Here is a 23,341-nt window from a genome sequence, read left to right on the forward strand (position 1 = left end):
TTCTCAGTGAAGTGTACCATTAATTTGGCCCAGCTATATCTTGTTGTTAGACTTTCACCATGCAGCAACTAGTTCTAAACCAACCCATGACTGTGTATTAACATAATGATTTTGCACACCATCTGTCAAACAGGGGTAAATCTCTTTTACAGACAAGGAAAGCTAAAAAGTTATGCGTTTCCCAAAGCCCATGCTAAAGTACTTGTGGTCTGTTACTGGAAATTTTGGAAGGTCACGTGCTCTATTAATCCAGCTTTTACGGGGAAAAAATATACTCGATTTGAGAAAGACAGCTGCTCCTGCTGCCTTTGTAATGAGAAAAAAACAGAAGACCAGTGCTGAAGAAACAGACTGAACTAGCTTTTTAAAGTAGGTTTGAGTTACCAATTAAATTATATTTGAGGGATTTGAAAACATAGATTTTAAATAAAGTTAACATTGATAAGAATAGTTATCTTAATCAGTGTTTTATTTTTCTGACCCATGACTTTCTCTATTCCTCACCCTTGTGTCGCAGCAATCGTTTGTCGGATAATATTGCAATGACAAGCTGATAATTTGTATATAGATGTGAATTTTGAAAGGCATCAAACCTACCGCAATTATCCACGTTTTCATCCTCAGTCCACAAGGAACCACACCCTCAGTCTAGCCCTTTTAATATTACTATGTATATAAGAGTGGGGGAAAAAAACAAACACAACAGGTATTGTTTGCCAAGACACATTTCCATGAAAATTTTGTTGCTTCCACAGCTGACTTTTTTTTTTTTTTTCATCTTAAGTAAGAGTAGATTTAAATGGAAAGCTTTATTTGGACCCTTGTGAAGGGTGTCACAAATCACTGCCTATGTGGGTCAGCTAGTAAAGCAAACAAACCAGAGCTCTTCTTCGGAGGAAGACTGATATTTGGTCAGGCCCAAAGCCATGCTGAGAAAAAAATCACAGTGATCCATTCAGGGACAGGTTGGGTTTGAAGACAGTACAACTACCCTAGCACAGCTGGGGGTCACTACAACACCCTGGCTAAAGCCAGCAAGACCTGTATACAGGCAGCTTGGGCATTCCTGTACCATTTTCACACAACACAGACTGGAGACAAAGGTATGAAAAGAGGCAACTTCATATTGTGAACTTGGGTGTCTCCTTGCTCCGTGGCTGACAAACAGGTGATCACCTGCACCACAAGTCTGCCGGGCGCTTTGTGAGGGTGCAACTACTAGAGTCACCTCTGAGCACTGTGGGGAAGCACCTCCGAAGAAACCATCGCCACAACAGGAGTTTTCACTGGCAGGAGACCTGGAGAAGAAGTCTAAATATCGGTCCAGCAGTTTCTACCTCTTCCCCGAGCACGGCTCTGAGGCGGCCTGTCCGAACGCGGCTCCCCAGAGGGGAAGCGCTGCTGCAGGCGGCCGTACCCGCGAAAGATTTTAATGAAAAGGAGGTGACAGCCGCATCCCAATCACGACCAGGCTGCTCACCGCAGCAAGCGAGAGGGCGAGGTGAGGGATCGGTTGCGAAGGAGCCATACGGCACCAGCACAGGCAGCGTGTGGCTGTACGAGCGCTCCCGCGGGGCTTACGTCGCCGGGAGCAACGGCCCGACCGCCCGGCAGTGACAGGGACAGGAGCGAGGGCAGCTTCCACTCCAGGGTAGTCAAGGGCGAAGCCACTCGAGGACGCGCCCTCCGTGGGCGGGAGGGCGGAGGGGGCTCCTCCTCCTGCCCTCAATAGCGGACCGCGATGGGGCTGAGAGCGGCTGGAGTGGTTTAGTCCCGCTGCGGCCGGGCCGCGGCGGGCTATGAGCGGCGATCTGTGCACCATGCACTCGGGGAACAGCACGGGCACGACGAGCCGCCCGGAGCCCGCGGCGACAGAGCCGGAGGTGCCGGGCGAGCGGCCCCTCTTCAGCGCCGGCACATACGAGCTGCTGGCGCTGCTCGTCGCCACCATCGGCATGCTGGGCTTGTGCAACAACTTGCTGGTGCTGGTGCTCTACTACAAGTTCAAGCGGCTCCGCACGCCCACCAACCTCTTCCTCGTCAACATCAGCCTCAGCGACCTGTTGGTGTCCATCTTCGGCGTGAGCCTTACCTTCATGTCCTGCCTGAGGAGCCGCTGGGTGTGGGACGCCGCCGGCTGCGTCTGGGACGGCTTCAGCAACAGCCTTTTTGGTGAGTGAACTGGTCGCGGTCGCCTCACGTCCCCTCGCTGTCCCACTGGGTCCTTCCTCTCGGCTGCCCTCGCTCTCCTCGGCTACTGTCTCCGGGGTCCCGCGCCTTGTCCCCCCTCCCCACTGGCCTCCAACCGCCACTTACCCGCGCCCCAACAGTCGCCTCCTCCCTCAAACGCCCGCCGTGTCCCTCACAGCTTCGTCCAAGCAGTTTCTCCCGTTGATCAGCGCTTCGTCCCACTTCAGTTAGCGTGCCCCTAGCGGGGCGGGAGGAGGCGGTGTCCCGGCCGGGGCGATGTGGGGCGGTGCGGCGGGCGAGGAGCCGCCGCCGTGGCGGTGCGCGGGGCCGGGGCTGGAGGTCACTCTGACGGCGGCGCCGTGTGGCAGAGGTGTTGGTGAAGAGGTCGACGGTGTTGACTAAAATGAGTCGGAGCAAACAGTAAATTAATCGGGAATGCGTTTGGCGGCCTCTCGCCGTTGCCGGTGTGACGGGAGAGGTGGGAGACGGGGGGAAAGAAAGCAGCGACGTGAACAGGGGTTTCCGAGTTGCCCGAGTGTCGCGCAGACTTCATGAGCATACATGATTGTATTTTATGGGAGGAAACGCTGCGATCTGTGCATAAGGGGCTGTAGGTCAGCAGTGTCCCGCTGCGGTGGAACGGGTGGAACCCCTGGGGCAGAGCACCCCTGCCCACGCCTGCAGCCTCCCCGCTGTCTGAGCCCGGCTGTCTGTACAGCTACCCAGCGTCTGGCAGTGCCGTGCATGTCTTTACCCATATCTGAAATTCAAGTACTGTGTTTCATTTACAAGTGTCAAGTTGGTATTTAGGAAACTACTGATTTCTGTGAAACTGAATTTTTAGCACTGCAGGAGTACCTCTGCTATTTTCGCTTCTGATTACTGTTTTCCACTTCCCGTTATCATTTTCTTTCTTGAAATTCACGCTTTGCCTTAATGGAAGTCTGCAAAAGAACAAGATGCAGTCCAGCTATGTATGCGCAGTCTGTTAAAAGGAATATAGCTTTGCTTTTACTGACAGAGGATGCTGTAAAAGAACAGGATTGTGTTTCTAAGGGCTAATCAGTAACCAAATATAAAGCTCATGTCAGATCCTCTTTTCTGGAAGTGGTATATGAATTAGAGGTGAATGGATCACTACGCACACACACACATAATGTGTGTGCACTGAAAATTTGCTTTAATAAGGCAAATTATTTTGTAAGCTTTGCAGCTTTCCTGCCTAAATCTTTGTTTCACCTGGTGCTACAGTATGCCTTTGGACTGCTGGAACAAAGGTGATGGTTCCTCATGATTGATTTGACTGCTGCTGTGTAGTACAGCAAAAATCTTGTGTCTTGGAAGCTGTGGTGGATGCAGGATGTAGTTTGACATTTGTGCAAGGTTTGGTATTGGATGACTTCTGCAATGCACAACTCTTGGACATTTGTTTCCAAGTGTTACCAGGGAAAGCACTAAAAACCCACCTAAAATAAGGCTATCTGTATCACCCAGCCAGTTTAAATACTTGAGTGACTTAAGTGTCTGTCAACCAGGTTCTGCTAGGCAGCTGAACATTAAGGTTACACAGAAGTATGGTTCTGTTCCCATCTTTATCCCTTATATATTATACTTAGTATTTTTGAAGAAGGCCTACAGGGTCAAAAAATAAGATGTATAGTAGGGGTAATACTAAAACAAGATTATTATAATCTCTGACCATCTTCCAAGGATGGACCAAATAGAAACAATAAGAGAGAAACCGGCAAGCAAAATGCTTGATCACATGTGATTTTTTTTCCCCCTCTGCTTTTTGGGATGTGCTACATAATTTGTCACTATAAATGTCATCAGTGTTGATGCTGTCCTGAATAATTTTATTTAATAAAGTTATTCTTAAGGAAATGTAGGCAAATTCACGGGCCTTATCTATAGAGTGGTTCAGCTAGCATCACTGGTTTGCAAAACTATGTCTTCTTGTGCTTGGTTATATTATTTTCCTCTTCCATAGTGTGTCTTAGTGGGAAGAATTTCTTTAAATGATGTATTAGAAAAGTCTGTGTGTGTGTAATCCGTCATACAGATTTGTTTGGGAATATCTGATGCCTGAATTTACTTAGTTCACCTGCTACATAAAGTAGTAGAAAGTATTTAAGTTGGCTATTATAATTTAACACTAACCCAAAAAAGCTATGTATGTCTGATCTTAAGCTTCCATTTTGTACATAATATTGTTATATGTTATCAGCTGGTAATGGAAAGATTGGTCTTTTCTGTTTGTGAAGATAAGTGGTTCTCCACCTGAGCCAGATAGCAGGGGCATGTTAATACTGAGGAAAAAGATGATGCCCTGCAGCTAGCATGGTGCTTTGTTTGCCATCCCGACTACTGCCACCACAGCTTCTAGTTTCATTTTATAATGTGTCTATGAAGAGACCAGTTATTTGAAGGAGTTTGTGTTTGGAGTTTTTTTGTTTGTTTTGTTTGTATTTTAATTTTCTGGTAGTTGTGGAGATACCCATGGAAGATTTCATTCAGAGTATCCAGCTATTATATTTATAAATACACTTCTCTTGTATATAAACCCCAGGTCAATTACTGTCTTGGGGTTTGGTGGTGGGGAAGGTAATATAATGAAATCTTACATGTGTATTTTCTAGCAGTGATTCTTACAGCTTAACACTTCTTTCCTCCCTCCCCAAACTTTCGGGAATAAAAAGTACATTCATTGGTCAGAAGGCATACAAAATTGGAGGCTTTTAAAAGAGAGATCCTCATTAGCTAAGCAGAGTAGTTACAGCTTTGCAGTTTTCAATTGCTCAGTAAACCAGAGTGACCTAATAAAGACATTTCTAGAATCAAGTGGGGGTAGTTATGATACCATGGGTATGGAGGGTATTAAATCATAATAGATAATGTGAGCTTATGTTGTTGCTGCGAGTATTTGCCGAGGTTGGACCCAGTCCAGCTCATTTTACATTAGATGACCAAACCCTGGTTCTTTACAGCTAAACTGAGTATGAACTTGGACATTACTATGTGAGCTTTGTATACCAGGCATCCAGGTCCAAAGGCTGTTCAATTTTAAGTTCAAATAAGAGAATCCTTATGTAGTGTTTTTCTTGGAAGAACAGCCTCTAGGTCCCAATACTCAGTGTAAGCTGTCTTTCACATTTGTTGACATAAATGAGAGGTTCCCCTGACAGTAAACAACTTTGGGACACATGATTCTTTTTAATATGATTTTAATATGATTTTCACTTTAAATTCAGAATTATTTCTTGACAAATTTTGAAAATCAGACTTTCAAATCACTGTAGTTAATAATCAAGAATCACTTTGAAAATCATGATCATGTAGCTTTATTTTAAATTATCACATGTTGTTATGAGGGTTTTGCTTATACTGTTCTGAAAGCCCAAGATCAAGGTATTTCTGTTTTTTTCTTAAGAATGTCAGTATGATTACATACATAGGTGGAATGTGTGCCTCAAACTGGTAGCATCTACATTTCCAGAAATCTTTATGTAATGATAACTGCCCCTGCCAACAACAGCATGAAGAGCCTTTGCTTACACTTCTAAGAATTTCATTTGGAGAATTTGACAATTTCCAGTGTAAAAGTGCTTCTCGTTTTGTCAGCCAGTCTAGCAGTTTAAAGGCATGTGAGATCCAGAACTTAGACACTTTAAGCAGAGTTCCACATTCTGAAAGCTTTCAGTTGACAAGAAGGCAACAGAACTACAGATTGTCTATCTAGCAATAAATGACTACTTTTTGTGTTTTGCATTACCACAACTTTATAATTAGGCAAGCCCATGTAGTAATATCCACTTCTTGTGTTGCATTGTACAGCTCAGGGCTTGCTGTTTATGCTGCTGCTGGCTGTTTTCTCTGGGGCTTTAAAGCTTTTCATTGAGTGTTTGGAATGTGCAGAGATCTGCTTGCTAGAATGCAATACTGATAATTTTCACAGCTGAATATCTGTCCTTATTGCACAAGTAACAATCTCAATTTTCTTCTATTCATTAGATTCTGAAGCTGGGATACAGTTTAGGTACATACATATTTGCAACAGAGGCGATGAAAAAAGCTGCTCTTTGCTATTGCAAAGCTGTTCTCAGCACTCCATATATTCGTGTGGGGAAAACAACATAGATCTGATGACTGACAAGTCTTAGTCTAAGCTCTGGCATGGTTGTCTGTTTTAGATGGTAATCCCCATTTTAATTTAGTTACACTGACTTCCGGTATTTATTTTTTAACAGGTAGTGTATCCTGATGGAATATTATAGCTGTTTCAGTTAAGTAATGTATTTAAACCATGAGGGTCACCCTTCCATGGAGATGAGCGGTCAACGTGGTTCCACTGAGCCTGCTACCCTCTCTCTACATAAAAGCTTGTAACTTGCCGTTGGTAGTCAACCAAGCTGCAAGTAGTAGAGATCTGTTTAATCCCTTTATCTGATTTAGTAATACAACTCATACCTGGGAGGGTTACTGTCTGTCACTGAGAGCATAGGTTTTTTGCTATAGTTGGTAGAGGAGGCACCTGGCAGCTAAACATGGCCAAATGAATTCATTAACAGACCCTCTTACATGAAGCAAGAATTTGTTTGACTGTGGGATATGGGCTCATGGCATAATAATCTTCATATGCATCTGCTGGCTTTTCATAAGCAGACAAACTAGATTTTTTTAAATGACAGTGACTGTTGCAAAACTTGATGTGCACAAGAGAAGTTTGAATCCTGCCCATCCCTAGGCAGTGGGTGTCTGCTTTAATACCTTGTGTATGTGAGAATTAGGCCCTGAGGGTTGAGAAGTAAGCTCATCTGATCATGTGGAATGTACATACATACCTCTCAGGCGTAAATCACTTGAGCTGCAAGTAAAGGCAACTAAACCATCTGCCAGTAGTCTTGTTTTAATGCTTTCTGATGTATTTAATTGAGCAAGGGAAGAAAGGAGTGGGAAAACTGACAACAGGAATGGCCTTGAGGAAACGGAACCAAAATTGTTTATCCAAGGCTCTCTCTTGACAGAAGATTGCGTAGTAAGAGTGTACTCCGGGGTAGGCTTTATATTATTAAATCTTTACTGTTTGTGATTGAAAGGCTAGCATTGCTAAAGTGCGATTGGAGACTTCTGTCTTTCCTAACTGTAAGCTGAAAGGGTAAAAAAAACAAACCAAACAAAAAAAAAACCACAAAAAACCCCAAAACTACCACTGGCTTCTAATGTTAAATTAATTGAAAGTATTATGACCCTTCTGGGCAAGTCACCATTGGTAAGCAGCAGCTAGGTTTTGGTGAGCTACCAAGTAAATGTTGAGGTCCAGCTGCATACTCCCTTCCAGTAATGTGAACTGGAGGATGGGAAAATTTGTAAGCCATTTTACAGACTGTACATTTCTGTCTGTACATTTCTGTGAAAAGCGGTAGAATGTACAACTGAGAGAGAAACTCTTTGAGAAAGAAAGGGGTACAATTATGAAAGGTGATTTTTTTTTTAAATTTCTTCTAAGGCAAGATGATTTTTCCTCTTCCTCCAATACTGAAGGGTTAATTGCCAGAGACTGTCCTATGGACCTGGCTTAAGCTTCAGCCTGTTTCAAAACAAAATCATTTATCTAAATATGTAATTGTTAACTACTTCATCTAAGATTCTTCTCTGCACACTGGAAGAATCACGCCCTGTGCTACACTCTTGCATTACCAATATATCTTGTATGCACTGATTTAATCTCACTAAAAGCATTTGCTATGGTTACTTGGCAGACAGTTTTAGGATCTTGTGTTACAGACATCTGGAAACTCATTCAGCATGCTTTCCGCTTTAATATTTTTTTTAAAGTGAATGAATTGCTTGCAGGATTGAACATGGAAAAGGTGATTAACTCCACTGCAGTTTTATAAGACAGGTGTATATAAAATATACTTGAAGTCTATTATGTCTTGGAGAAGTGGTTTTCATCTACCTATATTTGAGTGCAGATGCTAAAATTTGTTGAAAAATTAGAAGTGATACATAGCTGTCACCTAAAACATAACAACTAATTGCTGAATTCAAATGGATTAGTCATATATTAAGTAACACTTGCAGCAGCACCTTGTCTTGCCATGGACAAGAAGTTGCTTATACTCACTTGCTGCTCTTTAGCTCTTTGAATGTGAAGGAGATAAGGAGGGATTGCAGAAGAGTGGCTTTCCCCTATCATCAGGTATGCAAAATAGTACTTTAGCATTTTGTTGCAGGTCAAAGATTAATATGGAAAATAATATGTCCTTTGGCAGAAGTCTTGATCTGTGTTAGAGTTGAAACTCATTTGCTATGCTATGCCGTTAATTGTTCTGTAGAGATGCTCAGTCTTGAGGAATGTATATCTGATATCCCCTCTGTCCAAATTACTTGACATGTTTGCGGGAGGGGAGGCAGTATGGCAAACAATGCAATTAAGTTCTATAGCATGGAGCGAGCTGAAGCAATTGTGGTTGTTAGAACTAGTTGGAACTAACACTTCTGAGAGGCACCGTTTTATTTTGTTCTAATCAGGGATTATAAAGTTAGAATACACACATTCAGCAGTATTCGCTAGAATGTTGGATGTATCACAACTGCTGCTTGAAACCAACCCTTGACATCAGAGCTAATCTCCAACTCAGTTTCACCTACCAAAAATTAATAATTTTTGCCTTCCCCACTTCTCATTTAATTACCATTTCCTCATTTGAGAAGAAGTTTTCTACCTTTGGAATCGGTGCATTTGTTTTGTTATGTGTAGAAATTTGCTTGGAACTTTACAGTGCTATTAGCACATGGGGGAAAAAAAAACCTGCAGACTGTCAAAATGCATGTTGCACATTGACTGTGGCACATTGAGTTTGAACAGACTTTTAAAAATATCTTTGCTACTGTGAGTGTTATTAGTTTGTGTCATTAAGTGTGGAGGTGGCAGGCATATTCCAGCTCCCACTACTCAGAGTTGTATGAGACTCTTGGGCATTTTCTGCTTTTATGGCTTTGCAGCTTAATGATGGAATTTGTTGCCACAAAGTGTGCACACGGAACAGCTGAAATTCCCAATAGTTGGGAAACTCAAATAACATCTAAGGTTTCCAGTTGTTGCTGCAGATCACGCACGAAGTCCCTACTTTAATGATCTATCCATGAGACTAAGCTGTGCTGCTTCTTTCTCAAAGTTAAGTATCAAATGTGCTTTCGTTGAATATTGGTGCAGAATGGAAAAGATAGATAATAGGGGGAAGAGAATTTTTTTTTTTTCTGTTCTAGTCTTGACCTTGTCTGTACTTGTACTGTGCTGAACTCGTATTAAAAAATAAGGACCTCTCCCAGCCCCAAACTTTTAGTGGAACATGAGCTCCTAAGTAATTTTGACAGTTTTGAAGATTCTACCTATTGAGAATTTTTTTTTATATACTTTAGAGTTAGGAATAAAAGAAGTAGTTGAAACTCTTACAAGCTGGAAAACTGTTGCCAAGAATCACAGTCATTATTTGTATCAAAAGCAAGAGCTCCCCAGTTTGTGCTATACCTGAGAGTTGTGCAGCTGCTTGTTTTTTGAGAGCTTAAACTTGTGGTAATAACATTTGAAACCTTGAAATCACAGGCTTAATCTTCAAATTACATGGAGTTTACACAGTAAAATCAAAACTTTTATCTTGTACAGATTTTTACAAGCTTAATTTTTGAAAAAAAGGCATTATATCATACAGTGCACTAATATAGATATTAATGTCAAGTATATGGAAACAATTCTAAAAAATACCAATTACTGGATTTTTATGGAGTAATGGGTGCGTATCTGAAGTCATAAGAGTTACTCTATATAATTTCTATATTAAAAAGATGAACAGTCAAATTTACAACTCTAAAAGTTCTTTGCATTCTATGGGAGTATAATAGTATTTCATACTTTTTTTTTCCATACTTTTTTTCAACATTAAAGGAGGGGAGAACAAAAAAAGCAGTGCAATCTTAGAGATTCTTGTGAGTTAAATTGCTTCTGAAATGCTGATGATACTACCCAGAAGCTGTTCCCCTGGCTATTTCTGTTCCACTCAGCAGCGTCTGAATGTTGAGAGATGCTGTCTGTAGTTCAGTTCAACTTGTTCAGTAAAAGTAGTTTATTGGTAATCCCTCATCTGAGAGTTTAAAAGTGCTTATCTGCCTGTTAAAACCATGTTTACTTAGATGCGATGCACACTCGCAACGTAGCTTCTACCCATTGAACACACTCAAATCTTGTTTTCTTACAAATTCCTGTCATGTAGCCTGCTGTAAAAGTAACAAGAATCACAAAACTCAAATGATTCTGAAACAGCATTATCTACAGCACTCTTCACCAGAATTAATGTTTTTTTTTCCCCTAATCATGTAATTTGTTTCTAACAGACATTTAAAAAATCATATCTTTAGGGCAGATGTCAGTATTCCTGTTCTTACAGGTATTTCTGTATGTCATCTACCACAAATACACAGGCAGCTATGGCTCTACAGCACAAGGGGCCTCTTTGGACAAAATTCCCGATGTTTTGTCTTATCCGGCAAGGACATTTGGTTTCAGATTTCTGTTTTTATGGTTAACTACTTCAACCTCTGCTCTTACAGCTATGACCTTGCTACAGTAGAGATACTGCATCAGAGCGGAATTTACTGTGACTTGCTGTGACCTGCATTTCTTGCCTCATGCCTACATGCTACCAGACACTTCCTGAATACCAACAAAACAGGGATTTGCATTTCAGTGCATACTGTCTAATGGGCTAAGCAAGCTCTCTTTTATGGTTTGGGTAGAAAACTCCAGTATCCATTTGAAGAGCACTGGTTTCATACCGGAAGAGCTTTGAGCTAACACTGTGCAAAGATCTATGTGTAAGTACGAAGTTTTAGAGATACTGAGCTTCCAATGACTTCCTTGAAATTGTCAAGGACTCAGTAAATTGTTGCTTCTAAACACGTATATTGTCAACCAAGCATGTGTGCTTTTGATTACTTTGTCATGGCTAGAATTCAGTACTCGTGTATAAAAACTGATGGGAAATACTAAGAGTACACAGGGACACTCGTCACTGAATACCATTGCAGGTACCTTATTTGTCCACTTGGTTTCCCTGAGATTCTGGTGGCAGAGGGGTAAGGTGGCAAAGAGCAAGAGGTGAATTTAGGAATTTTGATTTATCCTGAGGAGCTGTTCTTTCTTACCCACTGATCACAGACAAAGCCTCAGTGAACTGTGTAAGCAAACTGAGCCTACAATTGAGTGATGTGAATTTCCTCCATAACAATGTCTGTGGATGATTTTAAAAATCATCAGGTAAAATTTTGTAATCCCTAGTCTTTGGGCATAGAGAAATGGAAGGTGAGTTTCTTACCTTTACCTTGTGTTCAGGAATTAGACTGCATTGATTACATAAAGCATTTACCTGAGTTTGTATAAGTGTAGAATAGTACCTGTATAATTCTGTAATTATTTTCTGATTCCTGTTAAGAGCTTACTTGATCCCCGGTCTTCTATTTTCAGCATGTTAGGGCCTGAAAAAGGGCATTAAGGGCTTCCTGTCAACTTCATTTAAAAAAACACCGGCCAACCAAACCTTAAGTGTTGTGGAAGCCCTCTGGCCCACATCTGCTAGTTCAATATCTCTTTTAAGCCATAGAAACAAAATTCTTACAGCAATTACTTATACAAGAAGAAAACCCACAAAATTGTACAAAACTTAATTGTGAAAATAGTCTGCCTTGTCTTCTGCATGTCCAGCAATAGCTATTTCTTTGTGATGAAGGTTTAAATATAACACTGGCAAAAAAAATGTACATATTTAAAAAAAAAAAAAAGCAGCTCATTGTTTCTTTTCAAAGAGAGCCATGACAAGAATGTGACATGTTTTCCTTTAGAGTGGGAAGTCCTTCTTGTTAATCAGGAAAGCTTTCTAAACTCAACACCTGTAAAAATGAATCCTCCTGTACTTGCAGGATAAAGCAATTTTCTTATAGAGATCTTAAAGCATATCATTTTGTGAGATACTCTGTTAGTAATATGCTGGTTTTGCTGATCAATGCCTTGACACAGAGGCTATGTATTTATTTAGATTTTGTTATTCTTAGTTGCTTTCCTAAAATCCATGCTGCTGCTGATTGAGGATGTTATTGTGAAATCTGCATGTTAAACCTTCTCATAGCTGTATAAAAGCATGTTACACCAAATATGAACATACTTGAAGAAATTAAATCTGTGTGTGTGCATGACAAAATACCTGTGCTGCTTCTTGATAAAATGGTCACAAATTTAGACACAGATATTTGTATAACCTTACAGAGTGCTGTGAAATGCACACTTTTGTGTTTAAGAAGCTATGTATATAAGCATGATAACTGAATCTTAACAGATTTCAGGTGACTGATGCATGATGAGCAGACTAGTTTTTGATTTCTAAATTTCACAGACCATTAAACATAAATCCTTATATTCTAATCAAGACAGAATTTCATTGACTTCATTAAATTATAAAAGTGTCCAGATGGGGTAAGGCTGAGAACTCAAAATAGTCTGTGACTTCTATCATAACACATTAGTAAGTGTGTAGTGGGATTGAGCTGGACAGAAGGGGAAGAGACTACACAAATAATCAAAATTAAGACTATATTTTTATGATAGCAGCAAGATAGGAAAGGTCACTTAATATAACCCGATGTCTTCTACATGGAACTCCTTCATCAATGTAGCACTTTGCTTTCCTGGTTGGCCTTCGGAATGCAAAAACTTGCAGGAAATCTTGAAAGAAGTTGGAATTCTCCTAGTCAATTTGTTCACATTAAAGGTGCATTTCTATGCTTTCAGTTTTTGAAGGCTTTCTTTGGCTTCAGTCTCAACTCTGAATTCCCTAGGTTTCTAACACATTTTGTTATTGCTGATTATATCGCTTCTATGTAGCAGCTTTTTATTTTAAAAAAGTCCTTAACCACCACCCCCTCACTCCCTGCCAAACTTCAAAACAACAAAAAAACCCACCTTGTAGCACAATCTCTCACTTAATGAAGTAACGTTTAGGAAAAGCTATAAGCTTGGGGGTTTTTTTTGTGTGTGTGTGGTTTTTTTTGTTTATTTGTTTTTTCTCTTGTCCTACTTTTTGGCCATTGTACATCATAGGTCAGATGCCAGCACCTTACTCTGAGTAGTCTGAAGTTAGTGATACTGTTTGAGTTAGTAGTTAGTGAGTAGTGGGGTGTCACCCAAACAACATAATGGTGTTTGCTTCATAACATGAGCTAATTAATTTTGAGTTAACCTGCTAGCAAAGGTAACATTTAATGAGAGGGCTTGAGTCCAATATGCAGTGTCTGTGAGTGATTTAACTGACTTTCTTTTACTTTTCTTACAGGAATTGTTTCAATTATGACGCTCACTGTTCTTGCCTATGAACGCTACATTCGAGTAGTCCATGCAAAAGTGATTGACTTCTCTTGGTCTTGGCGGGCTATCACATACATCTGGCTCTATTCATTAGCCTGGACTGGAGCACCTCTTTTGGGCTGGAACAGATACACCTTGGAAATTCATGGATTAGGTTGCTCAGTGGACTGGAAGTCAAAAGACCCCAATGATACCTCCTTTGTGCTCCTTTTTTTCCTTAGCTGTTTAGTAGCACCTGTTGGGATCATGGCCTATTGCTATGGCCATATTCTTTATGCTGTAAGAATGGTAAGTTGATTCAAATAAAAGGCTTCTCTTAATGTAATATTTTCAGTGAAAATTGCTGATGCTATATATCAAGCTTGGATCAGAGCCTAAATTTGCACTCTCTCTAACCATTCAAAATTTTTAAGAGGAAATGTTCATCCATGTCAGGGATCACTAGAAAGGATGTAAGGTGGGAGGAGAACCAACCTAGGGCTACCAAGATGTATTTGTTGTGCAGTTTTATGGGGAGGCAGATTAGGGAACTTCTCATGCTCACTAACCTGCATCACATCCTGCCTTGAAACAGGGAAAAGAAGGCTCTGTTTGTGATTCTCCAGATTAAGGAATTCCCTCTCTCCTCTGCAACTCCTGAGAAGCTAACTCTGTAAAACTCTTCCAAGTGGAGGTTAAGCCCCGTTAAACTAGTCTTCCATGTTAAGGCAACCCATTTTAATTCGTATCTTTAGTGTCAGAAAGTGTTGATGTTTCATATCTGGTGGGTAGTTAGTCTGGGCCCATTCAAATTTGTGGCCAACAGTATGGACAAAATTGATAATAGTTACGGAGAACATTAATGTGTGTATGCCATCTTTTCCTCATTTTATGACTGACTCAGGTTACACTGGGAATTTGCTGCCTAGTATTCTACTTTAAATGGAGATTTCATCACTTCAGGGTAACAAACTGAGTGGCAGAGCAGTACAGGAAGTCTGTTTGTGAATTTTTCATCTCTCTGAAGATTGACGAGATGAATCTACAGGATTGTCTAACTAGTCAGACGAAGGACCACTTAATGTGAGCTGAACTTTCTTATGTCAGTGGATGAGGGCAAGCTGGTTTTTAAAAATACTTATTTTAAATGCAGCATGATTTGTTGCATTCCAGTAGATTTACTATTCTGTTTCTCTTCGGTTCATATTTTTACATTTACTATAAGCAGTAAAGTTCTGGGAAACATGATGTAAAGTTCCAGAAGAATTATGGTACACAAGGTAAGGTGTACAGTGTCTGTGCCTAAAACTAAATTGGCATGTTAATTATTTATAAATAAATTTAGAACTGTTCAATTTCAAGTAAAACATAGAGTTATTTTAGTTTACCATTTTATCTTTTTATTCTACAGCTTCGCTGTGTGGAAGATTTCCAGACTGTTCAAGTGATCAAACTTCTAAAATATGAAAAAAAGGTGGCTAAAATGTGTTTCTTAATGATCTCCATGTTCCTTATTTGTTGGATGCCCTACGCAGTGGTGTCCCTCCTGGTAACATATGGCTATAGCAACCTTGTAACTCCAACAGTAGCTATCATCCCATCTTTCTTTGCCAAATCAAGTACTGCTTATAATCCAGTCATCTATATCTTCATGAGTAGAAAGGTAGGTACATTAAAGATTTTCTTATTTCAATTAGTGACCAATGCCACAGGTGCAGAGGTTAGATCTGATTTATTTTAATCTGTAAAGTCTAAATTTTTCTTTTTAATTTGAACAGCTAGGATAAATGATAAAGATCTAGTAAAATTAAAATCCCTGTTTCTGGTTAAAGTGCTACACAATCAGAAATTGGATTTTAAATGTCTGAATTCACACATCAGCACTCACATTAAAGGGAGAGGAAGGAGTGACAAAGTTTAAGTGTCTAGTTCTGACAATTTACACATGAAATGAATTATAACTAGAAAACCTCATCTGAATCACTCCCTTACCAGAACAGAACTCCATCAGACACAATTCAGAATCTTTGGTGTCTGTTTTATAGGAAGAAAAAACTTTCCTCTGACTTCTCTATTATGGCAACACAGGGATTGAACACCTCAGCATAGTACTTCAAATAAGTATGCTCACAAAAAAGCATGAATGACAGCCTGTTTGGGATTTTTAGACTGGACTTCTCTAAGCAAATATGTCAGTAAGATGTTTCAATAATGTTAAAATACCAGGCAGTAAAACAATTGTCCATACTCTGGTGCTGCTTAGGCCTAGAAAAGTTTTAGGAACTCATGTTTCTGATAAATTACTTCTGAGAAGCTCAACCATGAAAAACAAAGAACATTGCAAGCAAAAATAGATATCTCTTCAGTTGTCACCTGGAAGAAAAATAAAAAAAACCAAACAACCACATCTTGAAATTTTGTTTAATCTCAAGTGGCAACAAAAAGTTGTAATTTGTGATGAATTTAAAAATTTCTAAGGGTACAATAATTAAAAAAATACTTTTAATGTAGAAAAGTGAAACACTGTATTCTTAAAATGTTTCCATTAAGTTTTTTAAATGAACATTTTGCCAAGTTAGGGACATTGTCTTGGATTATTTCAGTCTTCATAAACTGGTGATGTTGCTGGAAAAATATTACACCAGTAACATTTCTCAGACCTTTGTTTTATTCAAAGCCAGAATCTCATATGGATGATAGCAAAATGTTTTTTGGAGATAAATTTGCATACCATTAAGATTATATACTCATCTATGAGAGAAACAGGTTTTTATTTTTGTCTGCTTTTGTAGTCTTCTTTAGGAAAAGTAGATGCTGATTTAATGGTGGTAACTAGCTCATTTTGGTGGCTTACAGAGCAAAGAGAGAATGGAAGTATTTGGAGTTCTCAGTGGCATGTCAAATATGTGGAAACTAGAAAACTATACATATTTCTGTAAATCATCAGTACAGTGGAGATAACCACTGAATGCAGTTAAGCCATGTTGCTGTATTTGTTTAGACATTAAAATAGCTTCACTATAACCCTGAATGTTAACTGAAAATGAAACAAGCATGTTGTTAACTGGTAAAACCAAAATTGCGTAAAGATACCTGTAGTTTAATAGCATCACTTGACAAAAGGTAAAGAAATATGAATGACTGCTGGAAGGATTTCCCTGGGTTTTCATTACCTCATTATGGAGATGGAGTTTGTCATGGCTTCCTGTGAAGGGTTTTCGTTAGAAGGAGATATGTTGTTGAATTAGTCAGACCCAAAGGAATCTCAAGGCCACTTCGAGAAGCTGAGAACAGAATCTGCTGTGAGAAAGAGGGGCGTTCCTTCATTAACAGGGCCTCAGCATGGCGTGAGTCATCGGACCTATCATCAGTGGGGCTCCAGCGTGTGGACTGCCTGCCCATGATACTCATTTAGCGAATCCATGCTTGGAGCGTGGATTCGTGATTAGAGAATAGTTGCGTATATAAGGAGACATGCTTCTGTAATAAATGGCTTTTGCGTGATTCACATTGAATCGGAGTGCTGAGTCCTTTATCGTTCCAACAACTTCCTACACTGGCTTGCAATTGCCAGGCAGCAGCTGTGGCCAGAAAGCCATCTGGAGGGCAAGACAACCAAGTCAGTAGGTCCCATCAGCCAGACGGGTGGCCAGGCAAAGGCTGCTATGCAGCTCAGGCCAGGGCCAAGGGCAAGGATGAGCTTAAATGCTGTTCCTCAGTGAAGGTGAGAGGCCCCCAACGTGGCATCTTGCAGCTTCCTCCACAGCTCAAGGTTACATAGCTGCATGATGACCAGAGCTGGTCTGGGGAAATAATGACAATCATGTTCAGATTCTTTTTCAACAGTGATATTTTTTTTTTAAATTAATACAGTGAGTGTATAAAAGCTTATAAACTGGGTAGTTTAACCTGGAAAAGATTTTGTATGTTCTGATACCCAGAAGCAAATCAAACTGGTACAAGGCACAACAACGCCAGTATAGTCAGCCAGGAGAAGAACAAATCAGCTGAACATGCATATTGGAGATGCATTGTAAAGTGCTTCTTGCTCACGTCTAACTCCAGATTAATACCAAAATAACATTTTAACTAATATTTTGGGTTATTTTACCCTCAGAAGGAATCCTACAACAATCTATCTTCTGTCTGATCTATTCCAATATGCTTGTGACTTCTCACTTCTCACTTCCACTACTCAGAGGTACCACGTGATCTTTGAAATCTTCAGGGCTCCAAATGACCATTATCTTGTGTTTTCATGTAGTGCCAGATTACCTTTCCCTATTATCTTTTAAGTTCCTAGAGTCATAGAATGTTTAGAGTTGGAAGGGACCTATAAGGATCTTCGAGTCCAACTCCTGTCTCTGCATATGAAAACCTCACAGTTCACACCATGTGTCTCGGTGTTTTGTCCAGTCTCTTCTTGAACACTGTCAGGCTTGGAGCCGTGACACCTCCCTGGGGAGCCTGTTCCAGTGAAGAACCTTTTCCTAATGTCCAACCTAAACCTCCCCTGGCACATCTTCCTGTCATTCTCTCAGGTTCTGTGTCATTAGTCACTAAAGAGAAGAGATCAGCACCTGCCCTCTTCCTCCACTTGTGAGGAAGCTGTAGACCGTGATGAGGTCTCCTCTTAGTCTCCTCCAGGCTGAACAAACCAAGTGACTTTAGCTGCTCCTCATATGGCTTCCCCTCTAAACTCTTTGCCAACTTCGTAACCCTCTTCTGGATACTCTCCGGTAGTTCAATATCCTTTTTATCCTGTGGCACCCAGCATTGCACACAGTGCTCCAGGTGATGCACACCAGTGTGGAGCAGATGGGGACAATCACCTCCCTCGCCCAGCTGGCAATGCTGTGCTTGATGCACTCAGGACACCATTGGCCCTTTTGGCTGCCAAGGCACTGCTAGTCCCCTTCCACCAGGTCCTATTGCCTATCCTGCTTAAGAGCAGAATTAATTTCCTATAACAAAACCTTGTTCCAGACTGGCCTGTCAGAGAGCTTCTTGTGTAATAGCTAGACAAGCAGAGTCAGTGGCGATGCAGGATAATACAGATTAATTCTGAATGCAGATAAATGAAAGGCTGTTGAGAAACGTCCTACTCTCTTTTCACAGAAAAGGTGGATTGTTTCCCCCTCTTCCCTCTTTGTTATGTTGTGTGGTTGGTTTGGTTTTTGTTTTTGTTTTTGTTTTTTTTTAAGTCCTCTTCATACATTCCAGACATGTCTTGTTATGGGCTGTTAAAGGAAGAGGAAGCTGCCCACTTCTTGTAAAACCAGAGATTTTCCCCAAAGGATCATATCTGAGCTTTAGATGTGTGCAGATGTGTGTACTGGAATTGTCATTTACTATACTGATGTGAGTTTTCATTGAATACCTTGCATTATTTAATCACAAGGTAGAACAGACTTCTTCTATCACAAGTAGTTTTTTATTATCTACAGGACTTCTGTTCTTTCTGTATTAATTGAAAACACTTAAGTTCTGTGTTATCAACTGTTGAAATTTTATATCTATGACAGTCAATGTTTTTGTTGAAATTCCAGACTCTCAAGTTATTTAATAGGAAGAAAACATCACATTATATCCCCTTCCTGCCCTCTTCATACTCCTGTGAAGTGTTCCTGAGAAATGTGTGGGTTTTTTTGAATACTCAGAATGACTACAATACCTCTCTAGCACACTTTGGTACCTTGTCCTTTGTTCTTTGCAGATTGTCTATTGCAGATCTTGCTGCTGGTAAAATATTAAATTGTATTTCAGTGCTCTCTGCTGGTTAGGTGATCCTAATCAACTCTTCAGTGTAGGGAAAAAAGTACCCACTAAAAAGACACCATGTTTGTTATGGCACTGAAACTAACTTGGAACAAAGTGGGGCTATGCAAAAATCTCTTATTTTGACTCATTTATTATACTGCTCTCTTCACTGGATCATACATGATAATGAACGCTTAGGAAGTTGTAGCTTCATTCTATTTATTCTCTCTTGTAGTTTCGACGATGCCTTTTGCAACTCCTGTGCTTTCGCCTGTTGAGATTCCAGAGGACCATGAAAGAGACACCAGCAACAGGGAATGACAAACCCATACGACCAATAGTTATGTCTCAAAAAGCAGGAGACAGGCCAAAGAAGAAAGTGACTTTCAGCTCTTCCTCTATCATTTTTATTATCACCAGTGATGACACTCAGCAAATAGATGACAACAGTAAACACAATGGGACAAAAGTAAATGTCATCCAAGTAAAGCCACTATAGGGATGGGCTAAAGAGAATGACATCGACTTCAGCCAGCAGACTGTTTAGGTTGGAGACTGGCTTCAGTGGTGTTATCTGTGGGCTGCCAAAGGAAACAGCATTCTTAAGCTGTGAAATACTGAAGGGATTCTGCATCTGGAGCACTGCAGGCAGTTCAGTTTTGGTCACAGTACTGAAATCTCTCTGCCAAAATTGATGATGGATGTCTTTACTCTGAATTTTTCTTAAAGCATGTGGTGGGATTACCATTCAGGAAAATATGGTCAGGCTGGAGGAGTGCACTGATGGAAATGTTACAAAGTTCAGCAAGGGCAAGCACAAAGTCCTGCACTTGGAAGGAGGAGCGATGCTGCAGCACAGCAGGCCCTGGCCCTGTCTGCCTGGGACATGGCTCTGCAGAAAAGGAGTTGGATCCTGTTGCTCAATGAAGCACGTTACCCTGGCAGTGAGGAAGGCCACCAGCATCCCAGGCTGCACCGACAGGATCACAGCTGTTAGTCTGAAGTGATTGTGTCCTTGACTCAGCCCTTGTTAGACCACATCTAGATACTGCATCCAGTTTTGGGACCCCAGCACAAGAAAGGTATCTGTGAATGGGGTTGTGTTCAGTGGATTCCCCCAAGATTGTCAAGGGTTGGAGTACTTGGCCTGTGAGAAGAGGCTGGAGGAGCTGCACCTGACCAATCTGGAGATGGAGATGGGGTGGTCTTCAAGAAAATGGAGCCAGGTTCTTCAGGGTGATGCATAGAGGAAGGATCAGAGACAATGAGCGCGAACTGAAAGAAGAAACATTTGGATGTGATATAAGGAAACGTGGGGTTCTTGTGTTTTTGTGTGTGTTTGTTTTGTTTTGTTTGTTTTTGTTTGGTGTGTTTGGGTTTTTTGGGGTTTTTTTTGTCTTTTTTTAAAACCCTGAGGACAGCCAAGCAGTGGAACAGGACAGACTAGAGACTTCCTGAGGTTCCTACCAGCTTGAGTTATCCTGTGATCCCTGAACTGCTAGCACTCCCAGCACATACAGTTATAAATACCAGGGAAGAGGGAGGAACATCTGAAGCTGGCTGCAGTTTAGTTGGTCTGAATTGGTGCTTTGCAGGATGGAGAAGTGATCTTGACAATGACTGGGGCTATGGTTAATTGAAAAGCCACCAGAAAGCTGTCCCTATGTACTCAGAAAGCTGTTCTCTTTTTGCTATCTGGTGGAACTCGAGCTACGTTGTGAAGAAAATCATGCAAATCAAAGCACCAATGAGAAAAGGTCAGTGAAAACGGAGAATCAGATTTGTTGCTGTAACAATGCATGCTTTATGCATCTTTATCTTGCATCCATTTATTCTGTACATGGACCAGGTGCATCAGCCTATATTAATCTTCAACCTGCCTTGGCACTTCAGTGAATGTAACAGGTAGAGAAGAGCACTGTAACTTTTGCCAAAGTGGCAATGTGAGAAATGGTTCTCCTATTTAAAGCTAAGTAAACAGAACAGACAGCATTTTTTTGCTCCCCAGCCATCCCCGGCTCTGTTTTGTAAGCATTACTGGTACACAATGGCAACAGGATTCTGCCACTGACACGGCTGCCTGTCACCATTGGTTGAGTAAGTTAGGAAACTAATTTTGAATCATGGTGGCTGATTCTCTACCACATTCATTGCACCAGTGTAATTTCTCTGCCTCAGTCTGCTGAATGGGCAGTGCGAATCTGCAACATGCAGCTGTTCCATGTTCCAGTTCTGTGGAAACTGTAAGAGAAGCAATTCAACTATTTGCTTCTTCTGGGGACAAGTCTTCTGAGATTTATAAAGGGGACATGCTGAATAACTCTTGGCACTAGTAGTCATTGCTCCTGCAGTCAAGAATAGAACTTAAGAATTAGATAGAAAAAAAATGAGGTCTAAATGTAGAAACTTTCAGGTAGTTCCTGGGCATAGGGAGTGACTGTAACTGAGAACAAGTGACTGACTTTGTGCTTGTGTGTGCTTTTGAAGAGGCAAATTCCTTATATGTGTACCCTTCTAGAGCTTTAGCATTGGTGATCTGACTGTGTCATGTTTAAAAGTGCATCTGGGGTCCACTCTGGCTCCTAGATTAAATCATATAATATGAGAGAAAACAGCTAATAAATAATTTCCTTTTTTTCTTTCATGTTTCTTATTTTTGTTTTGCTACAAATACATTGTCTTAACATGTCAAAGATCTGCACTTTCTAAACATGTTCATTGCAATGTCAAGAACTATGTTTTCAGCCAATGATCACTACATCTATGCACATTTATATTTTCAAAGGGAGGAAGATGTACATTAGCATTCTATGTAATCCATCTTTTTAACAAAATGATTGGTATTTTAGTATTTTCTGTATATAGAGCCTTCAATGAGTGATTAAATGTATTCTATTTATATCAATGTGGTCTCAGGGCAGTATTTCTTTCACCTACTGAGAGCAAGATGGTTTGGTATCGTCACTTGTTGGATACAGCATGAAGAGTATCATTAGGCACTGAGAAAACAATAGCATGTCAGGATTCCAGTTGATCTTTTTGTAAAGAACAAATATAGGGTCTATAAAGAGAAACGATCCACCGTTCAGATTTATGAAGGTTAAATCAGAGTAATTAACAATAACAGTATATGATTTTTAATAGTTAATGTGACATTTACTACTACAACACATAGAACACTAACAATTATGTAACAATATATGAAAGCTAAGCATTAAAAATTATCATAAATTTTATTTTGGCTACTTTTTGTAAATTTGTGGCCTGAAATGGTAACTTTTCTGAACTGTTTGAAGTAACTTGTTCATATAGCATGTAAAGTGTCACTAGCTTTGAGGGTGGCCATGTGAAGTTAACTTGCTGCAGTTTGTTTATCCTTTAAGCTCAACTATTTTCTGTGGATAACTGCAGCACTGATGCAAAATTCACACTCTGCTACAGAATGTAAGTATTGTTATAGTCAGTCTTGGAATATGACCAGGTTATTTACAGATTTGTTATATTTTTAGAAAAAAGATTTAAGTCTGTCATTGATCTATTCTGGGGGTGTCACAACTGGTTATTTTATTACAGTGGAGACGCACAGACTTAGACAGGACCTTTCTCTCCCATTACAGGGAATGGAAGAGGAAGATGGTTAGCATTAACATTTGGACCATTAGTTGTTCCTAAAGCTACAGAGATGCAGACTAAGAAAGGAAAAGGAGAAAGTGTGAAGGGCAAAGGGATAAGAAGAAATTCATGGAGATTTTAAATAAACTAGTTGGTTAGAACTTCCGTGATGCTGTCATGCAAAGAGAAGGAAGTGCCAGGTGTGGTGAGCCAATTCATTTCTCTTAACAATGTTTCATTGATTTCATGCATTACTGGAAAAATACGTGATGGTTTAACTATAATGCCATTTGTAACCTGCAAATGCAGGAGCCTCAGTTAAAATGCCTCGCAGCAGCTGGTGCATCAGGGCTCTGTTGGGAGGCATTTCCACATCTCCTTCATGCC

At 40.3% G+C, this 23,341-nt stretch overlaps 2 protein-coding genes across 5 annotated transcripts in view; one reads left to right on the forward strand and one right to left on the reverse strand.

Annotated features, from left to right (window-relative positions):
• Window positions 1–2,405, reverse strand: part of WDR64 (WD repeat domain 64) — a 72,439-nt gene extending 70,034 nt beyond the window's left edge. For all 3 annotated transcript variants that reach the window (XM_071806231.1, XM_071806233.1, XM_065834262.2), the window contains exon 1: window positions 2,317–2,405. The gene's annotated coding sequence lies outside the window, so the exon portion shown is untranslated. The remainder of the gene's footprint in view (window positions 1–2,316) is intronic.
• Window positions 1,634–22,247, forward strand: OPN3 (opsin 3). 2 transcript variants are annotated; one of them, XM_071806234.1, is made up of 4 exons: window positions 1,634–2,172; window positions 13,572–13,891; window positions 14,994–15,245; window positions 16,439–17,246. In XM_071806234.1, the coding sequence occupies exons 1-4, from the start codon at window positions 1,800–1,802 to the stop codon at window positions 16,541–16,543; spliced, it is 1,050 nt and encodes a 349-aa protein (XP_071662335.1). In that variant the 5' UTR covers window positions 1,634–1,799; the 3' UTR covers window positions 16,544–17,246. The 2 variants fall into 2 exon arrangements, with proteins under 2 accessions (XP_071662335.1, XP_065691988.1); XM_065835916.2 differs by lacking the exon at window positions 16,439–17,246 and adding an exon at window positions 19,578–22,247 and having other exon boundaries at window positions 1,689–2,172.
• The last annotated feature ends 1,094 nt before the right edge of the window (window positions 22,248–23,341 follow it).

This window comes from Patagioenas fasciata, chromosome 3 (assembly GCF_037038585.1).
Source record: "Patagioenas fasciata isolate bPatFas1 chromosome 3, bPatFas1.hap1, whole genome shotgun sequence".
Taxonomy (NCBI): Eukaryota; Metazoa; Chordata; class Aves; order Columbiformes; family Columbidae; genus Patagioenas; species Patagioenas fasciata.

Coding starts and splice junctions, on each gene's coding strand:
- OPN3 (XM_065835916.2), top strand. CDS start 1,800: ATGAGCGGCGATCTGTGCACCATGCACTCGGGGAACAGCACGGGCACG. Junction 13,892..14,993: donor TTCTTTATGCTGTAAGAATG/GTAAGTTGATTC, acceptor TTTATTCTACAG/CTTCGCTGTGTGGAAGATTT. Junction 15,246..19,577: donor ATATCTTCATGAGTAGAAAG/GTAGGTACATTA, acceptor TCTCTCTTGTAG/TTTCGACGATGCCTTTTGCA.